The sequence below is a fragment of the Nerophis ophidion genome, linkage group LG08 (assembly GCF_033978795.1).
Source record: "Nerophis ophidion isolate RoL-2023_Sa linkage group LG08, RoL_Noph_v1.0, whole genome shotgun sequence".
In the NCBI taxonomy this organism is placed as follows: Eukaryota; Metazoa; Chordata; class Actinopteri; order Syngnathiformes; family Syngnathidae; genus Nerophis; species Nerophis ophidion.
The window spans coordinates 18557564-18575828 of record NC_084618.1 but is presented as its reverse complement, the minus strand read 5'-3'; the positions used below and the strand labels follow the sequence as shown (position 1 = coordinate 18575828).

General features: G+C 37.6%; 1 protein-coding gene across 1 annotated transcript in view; it reads right to left on the bottom strand.

Annotated features, from left to right (window-relative positions):
• The window catches only part of npdc1a (neural proliferation, differentiation and control, 1a), a 59865-nt gene extending 42869 nt beyond the window's left edge, over positions 1 to 16996 (bottom strand). Inside the window, exon 1 of the mRNA XM_061907932.1 lies at positions 16676 to 16996. Within this exon, the coding sequence (XP_061763916.1) occupies positions 16676 to 16781 (106 nt within the window). The 5' untranslated portion in view covers positions 16782 to 16996. The remainder of the gene's footprint in view (positions 1 to 16675) is intronic.
• Between the last annotated feature and the right edge of the window lie 1269 nt (positions 16997 to 18265).

Below are 18265 nucleotides of genomic sequence, written 5' to 3'. Positions count from 1 at the left end.
AATTATGTTTATTAATGTGTAATTCCACGAGTAACAACGACTTTTTCGGTAAAGCACAGAGTAACCAAAATTGGCTATTTTTCCAAACACACACTCTGCTCTCATGAAACGTCTCTCAGTTGCATATGCCAAATTTTTGAAGTTGTTTTTAGGTAACACATTCATTACTTTGCACGGTAATTAATTACGTTAATTAAAGTGTAATTCCGTGAGTAACTCAACTTCTTTTTTGGTAAAGTAACGAGTAACCATAATTGTCTATTTTTCCAAACACACACTCTGCTTTCATGAAACGTCTCTCAGTTGCATATGCCAAATTTTAAAAGTTGTTTTTAAGAAACACAATTGCTTTGCACGGTAATTAATTTTGTTTATTAAAGTGTAATTCCGTGAATAACTAAACTACTTTTTAAATAAAGTAACGAGTAACTATAATCGCTTATTTTTCCAAACACGCACTCTGCTCTCATGAAACGTCTCTCAGCTGCATATGCCAAATTTTTGAAGTTGTTTTTAGGTAACACATCCATTACTTTGCACGGTAATTATTACGTTGATTAAAGTGTAATTCCGTGAGTAACTCAACTTCTTTTTCGGTAATGTAACAAGTAACCATAATTGTCTATTTTTCCAAACATGCACTCTGCTCACATGAAACGTCTATCAGCTGTATATGCCAAATTTTTTAAGTTGTTTATAAGTAACACATTGATTACTTTGCACTGTAATTAATTATGTTTATTAACGTGTAATTCCACGAGTAACAACGACTTTTTCGGTAAAGTACAGAGAACCCATAATTGTCTATTTTTCCAAACATGCACTCTGCTCTCATGAAACTTCTCTCAGCTGCATATGCCACATTTTTAAAGTTGTTTTTAAGTAACACCTTAATTACTTGGCAGGATAATTAATTACGTTTCTTAAAGTGTAATTCCGTGAGTAACTCAACTACTTTTTTGGTAAAGTAATGAGTAACTATAATCGTCTATTTTTCCAAACACGCACTCTGCTCTCATGAAACGTCTCCCAGTTGCATATGCCAAATTTTAAAAGTTGTTTTTAAGAAACACAATTGCTTCGCACGATAATTAATTTGGTTTATTAAAGTGTAATTCCATGAGTAACTCAACTTCTTTTTCGGTAAAGTAAAAAGTAACTATAATCGCTTATTTTACCAAACACGCACTCTGCTCCCATGAAACGTTGTTTAGCTGCATACGCCACATTTTTCAAGTTGTTTTTAAATAACACAGTAATTACTTTGCAGGATAATTACGTTTCTTAGAGTGTAATTCCGTGAATAACTCAACTATAGTGAGTATTATAATCCAAACTTCTCTAGTGTGTCGGGCAGCTGTGGTGCAAGAGAGGCAGCGAGAGACAGGAAATAAGACGTGCCGTCCATTGTGTTGACTTCCTGGAGCTGCGATGGCATCCAGGAAGTGGCGTGCTAATCACGTGGAAAACACCTCACTCGATTTCATTCCTGACAGCTTGTTTTCATAACACCTGTGTGTGCTGCTTTGTCGGGGTGCCACTGAAGAAGTTACATTTGAAAGTAAATATCAATTAGTCATTGATTATTGCATTGCCCTGGGCAATGCAATAATCAACTGGCATTCTGCCTGAACGGGTTGCGGGTGGAAGAAAAATGAAAACCATGAAAGACAAATGAACCATCTTTCTTCCTAAATGGGCAGCAGGTCGAAGAAAAAAAATGAAGAGGTATTAAACCAGCTTCCTGCCTAAATGGGCAGAAGGTGAAAGAAAAATTTAATTATGGAGAATTAATGAACCAATGTCCGGCCTAAATGGGCAGCGGGTAAAAGAAAAATCAAATGTATGGAGGATTAATGAACAAGCCTGCTGCCTAAATGGGCAGCAAGTCGAAGAAAAATGAAAACTATGAAGGATTAGCTAACCAGCTCCCTGCCTAAATGGGCTGCTGGTGAAACAAAAATATAATTTTTGTTTTTCTGTTTTCAATTTGATCAAGCTAGTTTTCATATCAGGAAGATGACAGGGTGGAGCTACTGAGGTTCCTGCCTTAACGGGCTGCAGGTGGAAGAAAAATCTAAACTATGAAAGACAAAAGAAAAAGCTTTCTGCCTAAATGGGCAGCAGGTCGAAGAAAAAGAAAAAAATATGAAGAGTTTTTTAACCAGCTTCCTGCCTAATTGGGCAGAAAGTTTAAAAAAAAAAGAAGAAAACTACAGAGGATAAATGAATCAGCTTTCTGCCTAAATGGGCAGCGGGTAAAGGAAAAATCAAATGTATGGAGGATTAATGAACAAGCCTCCTGCCTGAATGGGCAGCGGGTGAAAGAAAAATCTATTGTATGGAGGATTAATGAACCAGCTTCCTGCCTAAATGGGCAGCAGGTCGAGGAAAAATTAAAACTATGAAAGGATTAGTTAACCAGCTTCCTGCCTAAATGGGCAGAAGGTGAAACAAAAATATAATTTTGTTTTTTCTGTTTTCAATTTGATCAAGCTAGTGTTCATATCAGGAGGGTGACAGGGTGGAGCTACTGAGGTTCCTGCCTTAACGGGCTGCAGGTGTAAGAAAAATTAAATCTATGAAAGACAAATGAACCAGCTTTCTGCATAAATGGGCAGCAGGTCGAAGAAAAAGAAAACAAATATGAAGAGTTATTGAACCATCTTCCTGCCTAAATGGGCAGAAAGTTAAAAAAAGAAAGCCACAAAGGATAAATGAACCAGCTTTCTGCCTAAATGGGCAGCGGGTAAAAGAAAAATCAAATGTATGGAGCATTAATGAACAAGCTTCCTGCCTAAATGGGCAGCAGGTCGAAGAAAAATGAAAACTATGAAGCATTAGTTAACCAGCTCCCTGCCTAAATGGGATGCAGGTGAAAGAAAAATGTAATGTTTGTTTTCTGTTTTCAATTTGTTTAAGCTAGTTTTCATATCAGGAGGATGACAGGGTGGAGCTACTGAGGTTCCTGCCTAAACGGGCTGCAGGTGGAAGAAAAATGAAAACTATGAAAGACAAATAAACCATCTTTCTGCACAAATGGGCAGCAGGTCGAAGAAAAAAAAATATGAAGAGTTATTGAAACAGCTTCCTGCCTAGATGGGCAGAAGGTGGAAGAAAAATGCAAACTATGAAAGATGAATTAGCCTGCTTCCTGCCTAAATGGGTAGCAGGTCAAAGATAAACAGAAATGTTGTCTACAGTTTTATGAATCCTGGATGAAACTGTATGTGTGGTAGTAGACCACGGCGCACCTGGTGCTTTCATACGTTGTCTAAAAATACGGGTCTGATATTGATATCAGATGTCAATACAATATCATCAAACAAGTATGGGAATTTATATAAAATGTGTGATACCATGTGTGATACAAGCGGTCCTGAAGCATGTTTCCTTGTGTGTGATATCATGTGCAAGACAAGCAGTACTGTAAAGTGTTTACTTGTGTGTGATACCATGTGCGATACAATCAGTCCAGCAGAGTGTTTACTTGTGTGTGTGGTATCAGGTGCGATACAAGCAATCCTGCAGAGTATTTACTTGTGTGTGTGATATCACGTGCCATACAAGAAGTGCTGCAGTGTTTACTTGTGTGTGATACAATGTGCGATACGAGCAGTCCTGCAGAGTGTTTACGTGTGGGTGGTATCAGGTGGGATACAAGCAATCCTGCAGAGTGTTTGTGTGTGTGATATCACATATGATACAAGCAGTCATGCAGTGTTTTTACTTGTGTGTGTGAGATACCACGTGCGATAAAAGAAGTCTTGCAGAGTGTTTACTTGTGTGTGATATCACGTGCGATACAAGCAATCCTGCAGCGTGTTTACTTGTGTGTGATATCATGTGTGATACAATCAGTGTTTACTTGTGTGTGATATCATGTGTGATACAAGCGGTCCTGAAGCATGTTTCCTTGTGTGTGATATCATGTGCAAGACAAGCAGTACTGTAAAGTGTTTACTTGTGTGTGACACCATGTGCGATACAATCAGTCCAGCAGAGTGTTTACTTGTGTGTGTGGTATCAGGTGCGATACAAGCAATCCTGCAGAGTGTTTACTTGTGTGTGTGATATCACGTGCCATACAAGAAGTGCTGCAGTGTTTACTTGTGTGTAATACAATGTGCGATACGAGCAGTCCTGCAGAGTGTTTACGTGTAGGTGGTATCAGGTGCGATACAAGCAATCCTGCAGAGTGTTTGTGTGTGTGATATCACATATGATACAAGCAGTCATGCAGTGTTTTTACTTGTGTGTGTGAGATACCACGTGCGATAAAAGAAGTCTTGCAGAGTGTTTACTTGTGTGTGATATCACGTGCGATACAAGCAATCCTGCAGCGTGTTTACTTGTGTGTGATATCATGTGTGATACAATCAGTGTTTACTTGTGTGTGATATCATGTGTGATACAATCAGTGTTTACTTGTGTGTGATATCATGTGTGATACAGAGTGTTTACTTGTGTGTGTGAGATACCACGTGCAATACAAGCAGTCCTGCAGAGTGTTTACTTGTGTATGATATGTGTGATACAATCAGTGTTTACTTGTGTGTGATATCATGTGCGATACAAGCAGTGTTTACATGTGTGTGATATCATGTGCGATGTACGCAGAGTGTTTATATGTGTGTGATATCATGTGCAATACAAGCAGTCCTGCAGAGTATTTACTTGTGTGTGATATCATGTGCGATACAAGCAGTGTTTACTTGTGTGTGATATCATGTGCGATACAAGCAGAGTGTTTATAGGTTTGTGATATCATGTGCGATACAAGCAGAGTGTTTATATGTTTGTGATATCATGTGCGATAGGAGCAGAGTGTTTATATGTGTGATATCATGTGCGATACAAGCAGTGTTTACATGTGTGTGATATCATGTGCGATACAAGCATTGTTTACATGTGTGTGATATCACGTGCGATACAGGCAGTGTTTACATGTGTGTGATATCATGTGCGATACAAGCAGTGTTTACATGTGTGAGATATCATGTGCGATACAAGCAGAGTGTTTATATGTGTGTGATATCATGTGCGATACAAGCAGAGTGTTAACATGTGTGTGATATCATGTGCGATACAATCAATATTTGTGTGTGATATCATGTGAGATACAAGCAGTGTTTACATGTGTGTGATGTCATGTGAGATACAAGCAGTGTTTACATGTGTGTGATATCATGTGCGATACAATCAATGTTTGTGTGTGATATCATGTGCGAAACAAGCAGTGTTTACATGTGTGTGATATCATGTGCGATACAAGGAGAGTGTTTACTTTTGCAAAGCTGGACAGACAGTTAACATCTCCAATAAACACACGATTTCTTCCATTTCACTGAAGTCATTTACAAAAGGTAAACATGCAATGCTATAGGCGACCAGGAGCTAGCAGCTACTCATCAGCTAAGCACACAATAGCACACAAGCTAGACCTCGGTAATAATCCTTGCACAATAAAAGGTGACATTTATCAATATAAACAAGCATTAAATAATTGTAGTTACACACACAAAGTATCCGAGGCAGGAGCGTATCAGAAAGTGTACCGTAACAACAAAAGGAGCGTATCAGAAGGTATACAGTCACAACAACAGGAGCGTATCAGAAAGTATACAGTAACAACAACAGGCGCGTATCAGAAAGTATACAGTAACAACAACAGGAGCGTATCAGAAAGTATACAGTAACAACAACAGGAGCGTATCAGAAGGTATACAGTAACAACAACAGGAACGTATCAGAAAGTATACAGTAACAACAACGGGAGCATATCAGAAAGTATACCGTAACAACAACGGGAGCGTATCAGAAAGTATACAGTAACAACAACAGGAGCGTATCAAAAAGTATACAGTAACAACAACAGGAGCGTATCAGAAGGTATACAGTAACAACAACAGGAGGGTATCAGAAGGTATACAGTAACGACAACAGGAACGTATCAGAAAGTATACAGTAACAACAACGGGAGCATATCAGAAAGTATACCGTAACAACAACGGGATCGTATCAGAAAGTATACAGTAACAACAACAGGAGCGTATCAAAAAGTATACAGTAACAACAACAGGAGCGTATCAGAAGGTATACAGTAACAACAACAGGAGCGTATCAGAAAGTATACAGTAACAACAACAGGAGCATATCAGAAGGTATACAGTAACAACAACAGGAGAGTATCAGAAAGTATACAGTAACAACAACGGGAGCGTATCAGAAAGTATACAGTAACAACAACGGGAGCGTATCAGAAAGTATACAGTAACAACAACAGGAAGGTATCAGAAAGTATACAGTAACAACAACAGGAGCATATCGGAAAGTATACAGTAACAACAACAGGAGTGTATCAGAAGGTATACAGTAACGACAACAGGAACGTATCAGAAAGTATACAGTAACAACAACGGGAGCATATCAGAAAGTATACCGTAACAACAACGGGATCGTATCAGAAAGTATACAGTAACAACAACAGGAGCGTATCAAAAAGTATACAGTAACAACAACAGGAGCGTATCAGAAAGTATACAGTAACAACAACAGGAGCATATCAGAAGGTATACAGTAACAACAGGAGAGTATCAGAAAGTATACAGTAACAACAACGGGAGCGTATCAGAAAGTATACAGTAACAACAACGGGAGCGTATCAGAAAGTATACAGTAACAACAACAGGAAGGTATCAGAAAGTATACAGTAACAACAACAGGAAGGTATCAGAAAGTATACAGTAACAACAACAGGAGCATATCGGAAAGTATACAGTAACAACAACAAGAGTGTATCAGAAAGTATACAGTAACAACAACAGGAGCGTATCAGAAAGTATACAGTAACAACAACAGGAGCATATCGGAAAGTATACAGTAACAACAACAGGAGCATATCGGAAAGTATACAGTAACAACAACAAGAGTGTATCAGAAAGTATACAGTAACAACAACGGGAGCGTATCAGAAAGTATACAGTAACAAACGTGTCCGCATCATTCGACTTCATGATTGATTGTATTTAAAAACAATTAGCATTCCACTTCAACTTAACGACAGCTAGTGTTTCTCATGACCATCATTACTAACGCTCATTAAATATTACAAGTGTGTACCAGTCTGTCAACTTTTCATTCTCTGATTTCTGAGAGTCTTTAACCACCCGGTGGAAAATGTTAGTCTCTCTCTCTCTCTCTCTCTCTCTCTCTCTCTCTCTCCCTCTCTCTCACTCCTCGCCATGACAGAATGTGTCACCTTAGCGGAAAGAGCGCCTTATCGGCGTGTTGCCGCTGACGCTGCACAGGCGCCGCGTTCCCACGCCGGCCCGCGTGCTTCCCACTCGGCATTGTGGGAAAATGGGGCGTCACTTTCCACTTGTGGGTCACGCCAACGTGGCGTCGGCTGCCCGCCTACCTAGTGGCGTTTGGGACATATTTAGTGTAATAAATAAATAAATGATAAATGGGTTGTACTTGTATAGCGCTTTTCTACCTTCAAGGTACTCAAAGCGCTTTGACACTACTTCCACATTTACCCATTCACACACACATTCACACACTGATGGAGGGAGCTGCCATGCAAGGCGCCAACCAGCACCAATCAGGGGCAAGGGTGAAATGTCTTGCTCAGGACACAACGGACGTGACGAGGTTGGTACTAGGTGGGAATTGAACCAGGGACGCTCGGGTTGCGCACAGCCGCTCTCCCCACTGCGCCACGCCGTCCCCTAGTTGGCCTATATTATTCTGTGGTGTACTACACTATAATGTAGTGTACTATATTATACTGTGGTGTACTACACTATAATGCAGTGTACTATATTATACTGTGGTGTACTACACTATAATGCAGTGTACTATATTATACTGTGGTGTACTACACTATAATGCAGTGTACTATATTATAATGTGGTGTACTACACTATAATGTAGTGTACTATATTATACTGTGGTGTACTACACTATAATGTAGTGTACTATATTATACTGTGGTGTACTACACTATAATGTAGTGTACTATATTATACTGTGGTGTACTATACTATAATGCAGTGTACTATATTATACTGTGGTGTACTACACTATAATGTAGTGTACTATATTATACTGTGGTGTACTACACTATAATGTAAATAAATAAATAAATGGGTTGTACTTGTATAGCGCTTTTCTACCTTCAAGGTACTCAAAGCGCTTTGACATTACTTCCACATTTACCCATTCACACACACATTCACACACTGATGGAGGGAGCTGCCATGCAAGGCGCCAACCAGGACCCATCAGGAGCAAGGGTGAAGTGTCTTGCTCAGGACACAACGGACGTGACGAGGTTGGTACTAGGTGGGATTTGAACCAGGGACCCTCGGGTTGCGCACGGCCACTCTCCCACTGCGCCACGCCGTCCCTGTAGTGTACTATATTATATTGTGGTGTTCTACACTATAATGTAGTGTACTATATTATACTGTGGTGTACTACACTATAATGTAGTGTACTATATTATACTGTGGTGTACTACACTATAATGTAGTGTACTATATTATACTGTGGTGTACTACACTATGATGTAGTGTACTATACTATACTGTGGTGTACTACACTATAATGTAGTGCAGTATATTATACTGTGGTGTACTACACTAATGTAGTGTACTATATTATACTGTGGTGTACTACACTATAATGTAGTGCAGTATATTATACTGTGGTGTACTACACTAATGTAGTGTACTATATTATACTGTGGTGTACTACACTATAATGTAGTGTACTATATTATACTGTGGTGTAATACACTAATGCAGTGTACTATTTTATACTGTAGTGTAGTACACTATACTATAGTGTACTATATTATACTGTAGTGTACTATATGATACTCTAGTGTAGTACAATATACCGTAGTGTACTACACTATATTGTAGTATACTAAATTATACTGTAGTGTAGTTCACTATACTGTAGTGTAGTACACTATACTGTAGTGTACTATATTATACTGTAGTGTACTATATTATACTCTAGTGTAGTACACTATACTGTAGTGTACTATATTATATTGTAGTATACTGAATTATACTGTAGTGTAGTTCACTATACTGTAGTGTACTATATTATACTGTAGTGTACTATATTATACTCTAGTGTAGTATACTATAATGTAGTGTACTATACTATATTGTAGTGTACTAAATTATACTGTAGTGTAGTTCACTATACTGTAGTGTACTATATTATACTGTAGTGTAGTACACTATATTGTAGTGTACTATATTATACTGTAGTGTACTATATTATACTCTAGTGTAGTACACTATACTGTAGTGTACTATACTATATTGTAGTATACTAAATTATACTGTAGTGTAGTTCACTATACTGTAGTGTACTATATTATACTGTAGTGTACTATATTATACTGTAGTGTACTATATTATACTCTAGTGTAGTACACTATAATGTAGTGTACTATACTATATTGTAGTGTACTAAATTATACTGTAGTGTAGTGTAGTTCACTATACTGTAGTGTACTTTATTATACTATAGTGTACTATATTATACTGTATTGGCCTTTACGATACTGTAGTACACTATACAGTAGTGTACTATATTATACTGCAGTGTACTATGTTATGTTGTAGTTTAGTACACTATACTGTAGTGTACTATATTATACTGTGGTGTACTACACTACAATGTAGTGTACTATATTATACTGTGGTGTACTACACTATAATGCAGTGTGTACTGTGGTGTACTACTCCATAACGTAGTGCAGTATATTATACTGTGGTGTACTACACTAATGTAGTGTACTATTTTATACCGCAGTGTAGTACACTATACTGTTGTGTACTATATTATACTATGGTGTACTATATTATACTGTAGTGTAGTACACTATACTGTAGTGTACTATATTATACTGTAGTGTACTATATTATACTGCAGTGTACTATGTTATGTTGTAGTTTAGTACACTATACTGTAGTGTACTATATTACACTGTGGTATAGTGTACTGCACCACAGTGTAAAATAGTGCACTAGTACTATACTACACTGTAGTGTACTGTATTATACTGTAGTGTCGTAATGTATTATGTCATGTAATATTCCGTATTTTAATATTACATCTTTGGATATCATGTCATATAGTATTACGTCATTTAACAATAAGTCATGTAATATGTAAATATGTCATTATTATTACATCTTTTAATACATGTTGTAACATCACCTCATTTAATATTATGCAATGTAATATTACCTCATTTATTATGATGTTATTAATGTAGATGTAATGAAGCATTTATGAATGAATGATTATTATGCTGACAGTAGAAATGATGACGGGGTTATTTTTCATAAACAGCGTAAGCAGAGAAGTGACAACATGACTCATTCTCAAATGTGTAAAAACAACTTGACTCATCACACTTTTTTTTTTTTTTTTTTTTTTTACAAATCTAACGACAATGTTTTCATAAACGTTCTGTCATATAGAGGATCTTTGGCGGGAATATTTGTCGCGTCTTTAGGAGGGATTCTGTCGTACAAAGGATCTTTGAGAGGGGTTTAGGGTAGGTCCTTAAAAACAGCAGAGCGCTCCTCTCGTATAGAGGATCTTTGTCGAGTGTGTTGCTCGAAGTTCTTTATGTGCGTTTCTGGCATTTACAGGATCTTTGACCTGCCTTTTTCTGGTTGAGCCTTAAAAAGAGCAGATCTTTGAAAAAACAGCAAAATACTCCTAATCTTTGGCTAGTGTTTTTGTAGTAGGTTCTTTAAAAACAGTAGCACACTCCTGTCAGACAGAGGATCTTTGACAAGCTTTCTTTATAAATGCTTCTGACAAATAGATATTTGATTAGGCCCCTAAAAACAGCATTATGCTTCTGGGATATAGAGGATCTTTGACAGATGTTTATTTGCTTTAGGTTTTTAAAAACAGCAGACCAAAGTTTTGCAGTAGGATCTTTAAAAACAGCACATAGAGGATCTTTGATTAGTGTGGGGTTTGTTGCGGTAGTGTGTTTAAAAATAAACAAAAGCACACTCCTGTCAGATAGAGGATCTCTGACTTGTGTTTATTTTGCTGAAGGTCTTAAAAAAACAGTAGAGTGTGGCTATTTTAAGGTAGTTTTTTTAGATGTACTTTTTGTAGCCATCCTTAAAAATAACAGTGCGCTCCTGTCACATAGTGGATCTTTGACTTTTCTTTTTGTTAGTTGATCCTCACAAATAGCAAAAGCACTTCTGTCACATAGAGGATCTTTGAGTTATATTTTGGTAGTGTATCCTAGAAAATAGCAAACCACTCCTGTCTTTTAGACAATCTTTGACTCGTCTTTTTGTAGTCAATCCTTAAAAATAGCAGTGCGGCCCTGTCACATAGAGGATCTTTGATTAGTGTGTTTTTTTTTGCGGTAGCTTCTTTGAAAACAATAGCGCATTCCTGTCGGGTAGAGGATCTTTGACTTGTCTTTTGTGGTCGATCTTTAAAAATAACAGTGCACTCCTGTCATATAGAGGAACTTTCACTTGTCTTTTTGTAGTTGATCCTCACAAATAGCAAAAGCAATTCTGTCACATTGAGGATCTTTGATTAGTGTGTTTTTTTCTTGTGGTAGCTTCTTTAAAAACAATAGCGCATTCCTGTCAGATTGAGGATCTTTCACTCGTGTTTATTTGCTGTAGTTTAAAAAAAAAAAAGGCAGTTTTTCATAGAGTATTTTTTGTAGTCAATCCTTAAAAATAAAAGTGCGCTCCTGTCACACAAAGGATCTTTGACTTGTCTGTTTGTAGTCAATCCTCACAAATAGCAAAAGCACTTCTGTCACATAGAGGATATTTGACTTATCTTTTGGTAGTGATTTTTTAAAAGAAGCAGTGCACTCCTGTCACACAGAGAATCTTTGACTTGTCTTTTTGTAGGCAATCCTCAAAAATAGCAAAGCACCCCTGTCACATAGACAATCTTTGACTTGTCTTTTTGTATTCAATCTTTAAAAATAGCAGTGCGCTCCTGTCCCATAGAGGATCTTTGATTAGTGTGTTGTTGTTTTTCGCGGTAGGAACTTTAAAAACAATAGCGCAATCCAGTCAGTTAGAGGATCTTTGACTTGTGTTTATTTGCTGTAGGTCTTAAAATAGCAAAGAACTCCTGTCTATGGACAATTTTTGACTTGTCTTTTTGTAGTCAATCCTCAAAAATAGCAAAGCACTCCTGTCACATAGACAATCTTTGACTTGTCTTTTTGTATTCAATCTTTGAAAATAGCAGTGCGCTCCTGGCCCATAGAAGATCTTTGATTAGTGTGTTTGTTTGTTTTTTGCTGTAGGTTCTCTAAAAACAATAGCGCACTCCTGTCATATAGAGGATCTTTGACTTGTGTTTATTTGCTGTAGGTCTTCAAAAACAAACAAACAGTAGAGCGTTGCTATTTTAAGGTAGTTTTTCATAGTGTACTTTTTGATATTGGTCCTTAAAAATAGCAAAGCACTCCTGTCATATAGAGGATCTTTGACTTGTGTTTATTTACGGTAAGTTCTTTAAAAACAACAACAAGAAAAACAGTACAGCATTACTATATTAAGGTAGTTTTTCATGGTGTAGTTTTTGTAGTTGATCCTTGAAAATAGCAAAGAATTCCTGTCACATGGACAATCTTTGACTAGTCTTTTTGTAGTCAATTCTTAAAAATAGTAGTGCGCTCTTTGGTTAGTGTTTTTTTTGTTTTTGCGGTAGGTTCTTTAAAAACAATAGCGCAATCTAGTCATGTAGAGGATCTTTGACGTGTGTTTATTTGCGGTAGGTTCTTTAAAAACAAAAAAAACAAAAAACAGTACAGCATTGCTATGTCAAGGTAGTTTTTCATGGTGTAGTTTTTGTAGTTTATCCTTGAAAATAGCAAATAACTCCTGTCATATGGACAATCTTTGACTAGTCTTATAAAAAATATGCACTCCTGTCAGATAGAGGATCTTTGACTTGTGTTTATTTGCTGTAAGTCTTAAAAAAACAGCGGAGCGTTGCTTTATTAAAGTATTTTTTTTTGTAGTGTACTTTTTGTAGTCAATACTTTTCGTAGTCAATCCTGTCACCGAGAGGATCTTTGACTTGTCTTTTTGTAGTCGATCCTCACAAATAGCAAAAGCACTTCTGTCACATAGAGGATCTTTGACTTATCTTTTAGGTAGTGAATTCTTAAAAATAGCAGTGCGCTCCTGTCACACAGAGGATCTTTGACTAGTCTTTTTGTAGTCAATTCTTAAAAATAGCAGTGCGCTCTTTGATTAGTGTTTTTTTTTTTTTTGTGGTAGGTTCTTTAAAATCAATAGCACAATCCAGTCAGATAGAGGATCTTTGACTTGTGTTTATGTGCTGTAGGTCTTAAAATAGCAAAGAACTCCCGTCATATGGACAATCTTTGACTTGTCTTTTTGTAGTCAAATCTTAAAAATAGCAGTGCGCTCTTTGATTCGTGTGTTGTTGTTTTTTTGCGGTAGGTTCTTTATAAACAATAGGCACTCCTGTCAGATAGAGGATCTTTGACTTGTTTTTATTTGCTGTACGTCTTAAAAAAACAGCATAGCGTTGCTATGTTAGGGTAGTTTTTCGTAGTGTACTTTTTGTAGTCGATCCTTAAAAATAGCAAAGAACTCCAGTCATATGGATAATCTTTGACTAGTCTTTTGTAGTCAATTCTTAAAAATAGCAGTGCGCTCATTGATTGGTGTTGTTTTTTTCTTGTGGTAGGTTCCTTATAAACAATATGCACCCCTGTCAGATAGAGGATCTTTGACTTGTGTTTATTTGCTGTAAGTCTTAAAAAAACAGCGGAGCGTTGCTTTATTAAAGTATTGTTTTTCGTAGTGTACTTTTTGTAGTCAATACTTTTCGTAGTCAATCCTGTCACCGAGAGGATCTTTGACTTGTCTTTTTGTAGTCGATCCTCACAAATAGCAAAAGCACTTCTGTCACATAGAGGATCTTTGACTTATCTTTTAGGTAGTGAATTCTTAAAAATAGCAGTGCGCTCCTGTCACACAGAGGATCTTTGACTTGTCTTTTTGTCGTCAATCCTCAAAAATAGCAAAGCACCCCTGTCACATAGACAATCTTTGACTTGTCTTTTTGTATTCAATCTTTAAAAATAGCAGTGCGCTCCTGTCCCACAGTGGATCTTTGATTAGTGTGTTGTTGTTTTTCGCGGTAGGAACTTTAAAAACAATAGCGCAATCCAGTCAGATAGAGGATCTTTGACTTGTGTTTATTTGCTGTAGGTCTTAAAATAGCAAAGAACTCCTGTCTATGGACAATTTTTGACTTGTCTTTTTGTAGTCAATCCTCAAAAATAGCAAAGCACTCCTGTCACATAGACAATCTTTGACTTGTCTTTTTGTATTCAATCTTTAAAAATAGCAGTGCGCTCCTGGCCCATAGAAGATCTTTGATTAGTGTGTTTGTTTTTGCTGTAGGTTCTCTAAAAACAATAGCGCACTCCTGTCAGATAGAGGATCTTTGACTTGTCTTTTTGCAGTCAATCCTCAAAAATAGCACCCCTGTCACATAGACAATCTTTGACTTGTCGTTTTGTATTTAATCTTGAAAAATAGCAGTGCGCTATGTCCCATAGAGGATCTTTGATTAGTGTGTTGTTTTTTGCGGTAGGTTCTTTAAAAACAATAGCGCACTCCTGTCATATAGAGGATCTTTGACTTGTGTTTATTTGCTGTAGGTCTTGAAAAAAATCAGTAGAGCGTTGCTATGTTAAGGTAGTTTTTCGTAGTGTACTTTTTGTCATTGGTCCTTAAAAATAGCAAAGCACTCCTGACATATAGACAATCTTTGACTTGTGTTTTTGTGGTTAATTCTTAAAAATAGCAGTGCGCTCTTGTCGTGTGTTGTTTTTTTTGCGGTAGGTTCTTTAAATACAATAGCGCAATCCTGTCATAAAGAGGATCTTTGACTTGTGTTTATTTGCGGTAAGTTCTTTAAAAACAACAACAACAAAAACAGTACAGCATTGCTATGTTAAGGTAGTTTTTTATGGTGTAGTTTTTGTAGTGGATCCTTGAATATAGCAAAGAACTCCTGTCATATGGACAATCTTTGACTAGTCTTTTTGTAGTCAATTCTTAAAAATAGCAGTGCGCTCGTTGATTAGGTTTTTTTGTTTTGCGGTAGGTTTTTTAAAAACAATAGCGCACTCCTGTCGGATAGAGGATCTTTGACTTGTGTTTATTTGCTGTAGGCCTTAAAATAGCAAAGAACTCCTGTCACATGGACAATCTTTGACTTGTCTTTTTGTAGTCAAATCGTAAAAATAGGAGTGCGCTCTTGTCGTGTGTTGTTTTTTTTGCGGTAGGTTCTTTAAAAACAATAGCGCACCCCTGTCATATAGAGAATCTTTGACTAGTGTTTATTTGCGGTAAGTTCTTTAAAAACAACAACAAAAACAGTACAGCATTGCTATATTAAGGTAGTTTTTCGTGGTGTAGTTTTTGTAATTGATCCTTGAAAATAGCAAAGAACTCCTGACATATAGACAATCTCTGACTTGCAGTGCGCTCTTTGATTCGTGTGTTGTTGTTTTTTTTGCGGTAGGTTCTTTATAAACAATAGGCACTCCTGTCAGATAGAGGATCTTTGACAAGCCTGCTTGTTCTTTTTGTTGTTTGACAGTTTGTTGGTTTTTGACAGTAGATGCCCAAAAAGAGCAGAGTCGAGGACAGTGTTACCAAATAGAAAACAACTTCCTCGCCAGGAAAGACGAACAGACAACGAGCTGCACGCGTCTGAGATCTAGGCGTGGATGTCCTTGTGTTGCCATGGATACCATCCCCTTCGCATGGGCGAAAGCGTCGTTTGCGGGGATGGTTGGAGATTACGTGGGACTCACCAGATGTTGCCTCTCACCATTTTAGGAGGGGATTATCTCCCCCACGATAAAGTGCTTTCCGTCATGACATGAATAGTTGGCCATGTTGGCTAAACATGCGTCACCTTCACATGTAGACTTTCTGCCCTTTTCACCCCTAATTGTTGTTGTGTAACTTTAATACATTGTGCCACCTCCATCCATCCATTTTCTACCGCTTATTCACTTTGGGGTCGCTGGTGCGTATCTCAGCTACAATCGGGCGGAAGGCGGTGTACACCCTGGACAAGTCGCCCCCTCATCACAACATTGTGCGACGTTTCAAGCACAAGGAAAAGCGCCACGCCAGGGAGACAATATGTTTTAATTAAACCTCACTAAATTGTAAAAAATACAAATAAAAAATACAAATACTGCTGCTTTTTTTTACAATTTTTTTTATTTACTAAAAATTTGATTGCTCTTTTTTTTTTTTTTTTTAACTAAAAATGCGATTTGTTTGCTTTAATGTCCAGGGTGTACACCGCCTTCCGCCCGATTGTAGCTGGGATAGGCACCAGCGCCCCCAAAGGGAATAAGCGGTAGAAAACGGATGGATGGCGATTTGTTTGTGTTTCGAAGGGCTGCATTTTACGCCCTGCTCGCTGTCTGACAGGTGCATGGCCATTTAAGGATGATGACGCACGTCGTCGCCTCATTTCATTAAAAAAATAAAATATAAAATGGAGGAAAATAGTGACAAATGAACGTAGTCGCTCTCAAGGCGGTGCTTCGTCTTACCTGGAAGGCTAGCGGTGGCGCGGACGACACAGAGCACGACTGCGGCCAGGAGCAGCGCTGAGGCCCGGCGATGACGTTCGCTCCGCGGGCTGGAGAGTGGCGGCATCGTCCGTGGTGGTGGAGGTGGAGGTGGTGGTGGTGGTGGTGGTGGAAGTGGCGGTGGGGGTCTTGTCGAGAAGCCGGGATTGTGTTGTCATTCCCCCATCCTTTGTGGGTGTCGTGGTGAGGTTGGTTCGCTGAGTTTCTTCAATAATCCTCCGCGACGTTGCTGCTAAAGATAGCGGCGCTTCAGGTGGGGAAGGAGGACGTGTGAGGGTGCTTGGTGCGTTCAGGGTCGCCTCGGAAACTACTAAACGAGTCTTCATGAGCAACCCGAACGACTAAAAGAAAAATAATTTTTTTGCATTGGCCCTGTGATGTGTATATGGCTACTTGTCCAGGGTGTACGCTGCCTTCCGCCCCGCAACCCCAAAAGGGACAAGCGGTAGAAATGGATGGATGGATGGACTATTTTTTCGTCAAAACAACCGAATTATTTAATGGAGAGTAACTTGTAGCTTAGTTACATTTAATGGAGAGTAATTTGTTTAGCAACATTTAATGAAAATTTATTTGTTTAGCTAGATTTAATGGAGAATTACATTTAATGGATAGTAACTTGCAGTTTAGTTACATTTAATGGAGAGTAATTTGTTTAGCTACATTTAATGGGGAGTATCTCGTAGCTTAGTTACATTTGATGGATAGTAACTTGTAGCTTAGTTACATTTATTAGTAAGTATCTTGTAGTTTAGTTACATTTAATGGAGAGTAACTTGCAGTTTAGTTACTTTAATGGAGAGTAATTTGTTTAGCTACATTTAATGGGGAGTATCTCGTAGCTTAGTTACATGTGATAGATAGTAAATTGTAGCTTAGTTACATTTAATGGTAAGTAAATTGTCGTTTAGTTACATTTAATGGATAGTAACTAGTGGCTTGGTTACTTTAATGGAGAGTAACTTGTTTAGCTACATTTAATGGGGAGTATCTCGTAGCTTAGTTACATTTAATGGAGAGTAACTTGCAGTTTAGTTACATTTAATGGAGAGTTATTTGTTTAGCTACATTTAATGGGGAGTATCTCGTAGCTTAGTTACATTTGATGGATAGTAACTTGTAGCTTAGTTACATTTAATAGTAAGTAACTTGTCGTTTAGTTACATTTAATGGATAGTAACTAGTGGCTTAGTTACTTTAATGGAGAGTAATTTGTTCAGCTACATTTAATGGGGAGTATCTCGTAGCTTAGTTACATTTAATGGAGAGTAACTTGTAGCTTAGCTACATTTAATGGAGAGTAATTTGTTTAGCTACATTTAATGGGGAATATCTCGTAGCTTAGTTACATTTGATGGATAGTAACTTGCAGCTTAGTTACATTTAATGGTAAGTAACTTGTAGTTTAGTTACATTTAATGGATAGTAACTTGTGGCTTAGTTACTTTAATGGAGAGTAATTTGTTTAGCTACATTTAATGGGGAGTATCTCGTAGCTTAGTTACATGTGATGGATAGTAACTTGTAGCTTAGTTACATTTAATGGGAATT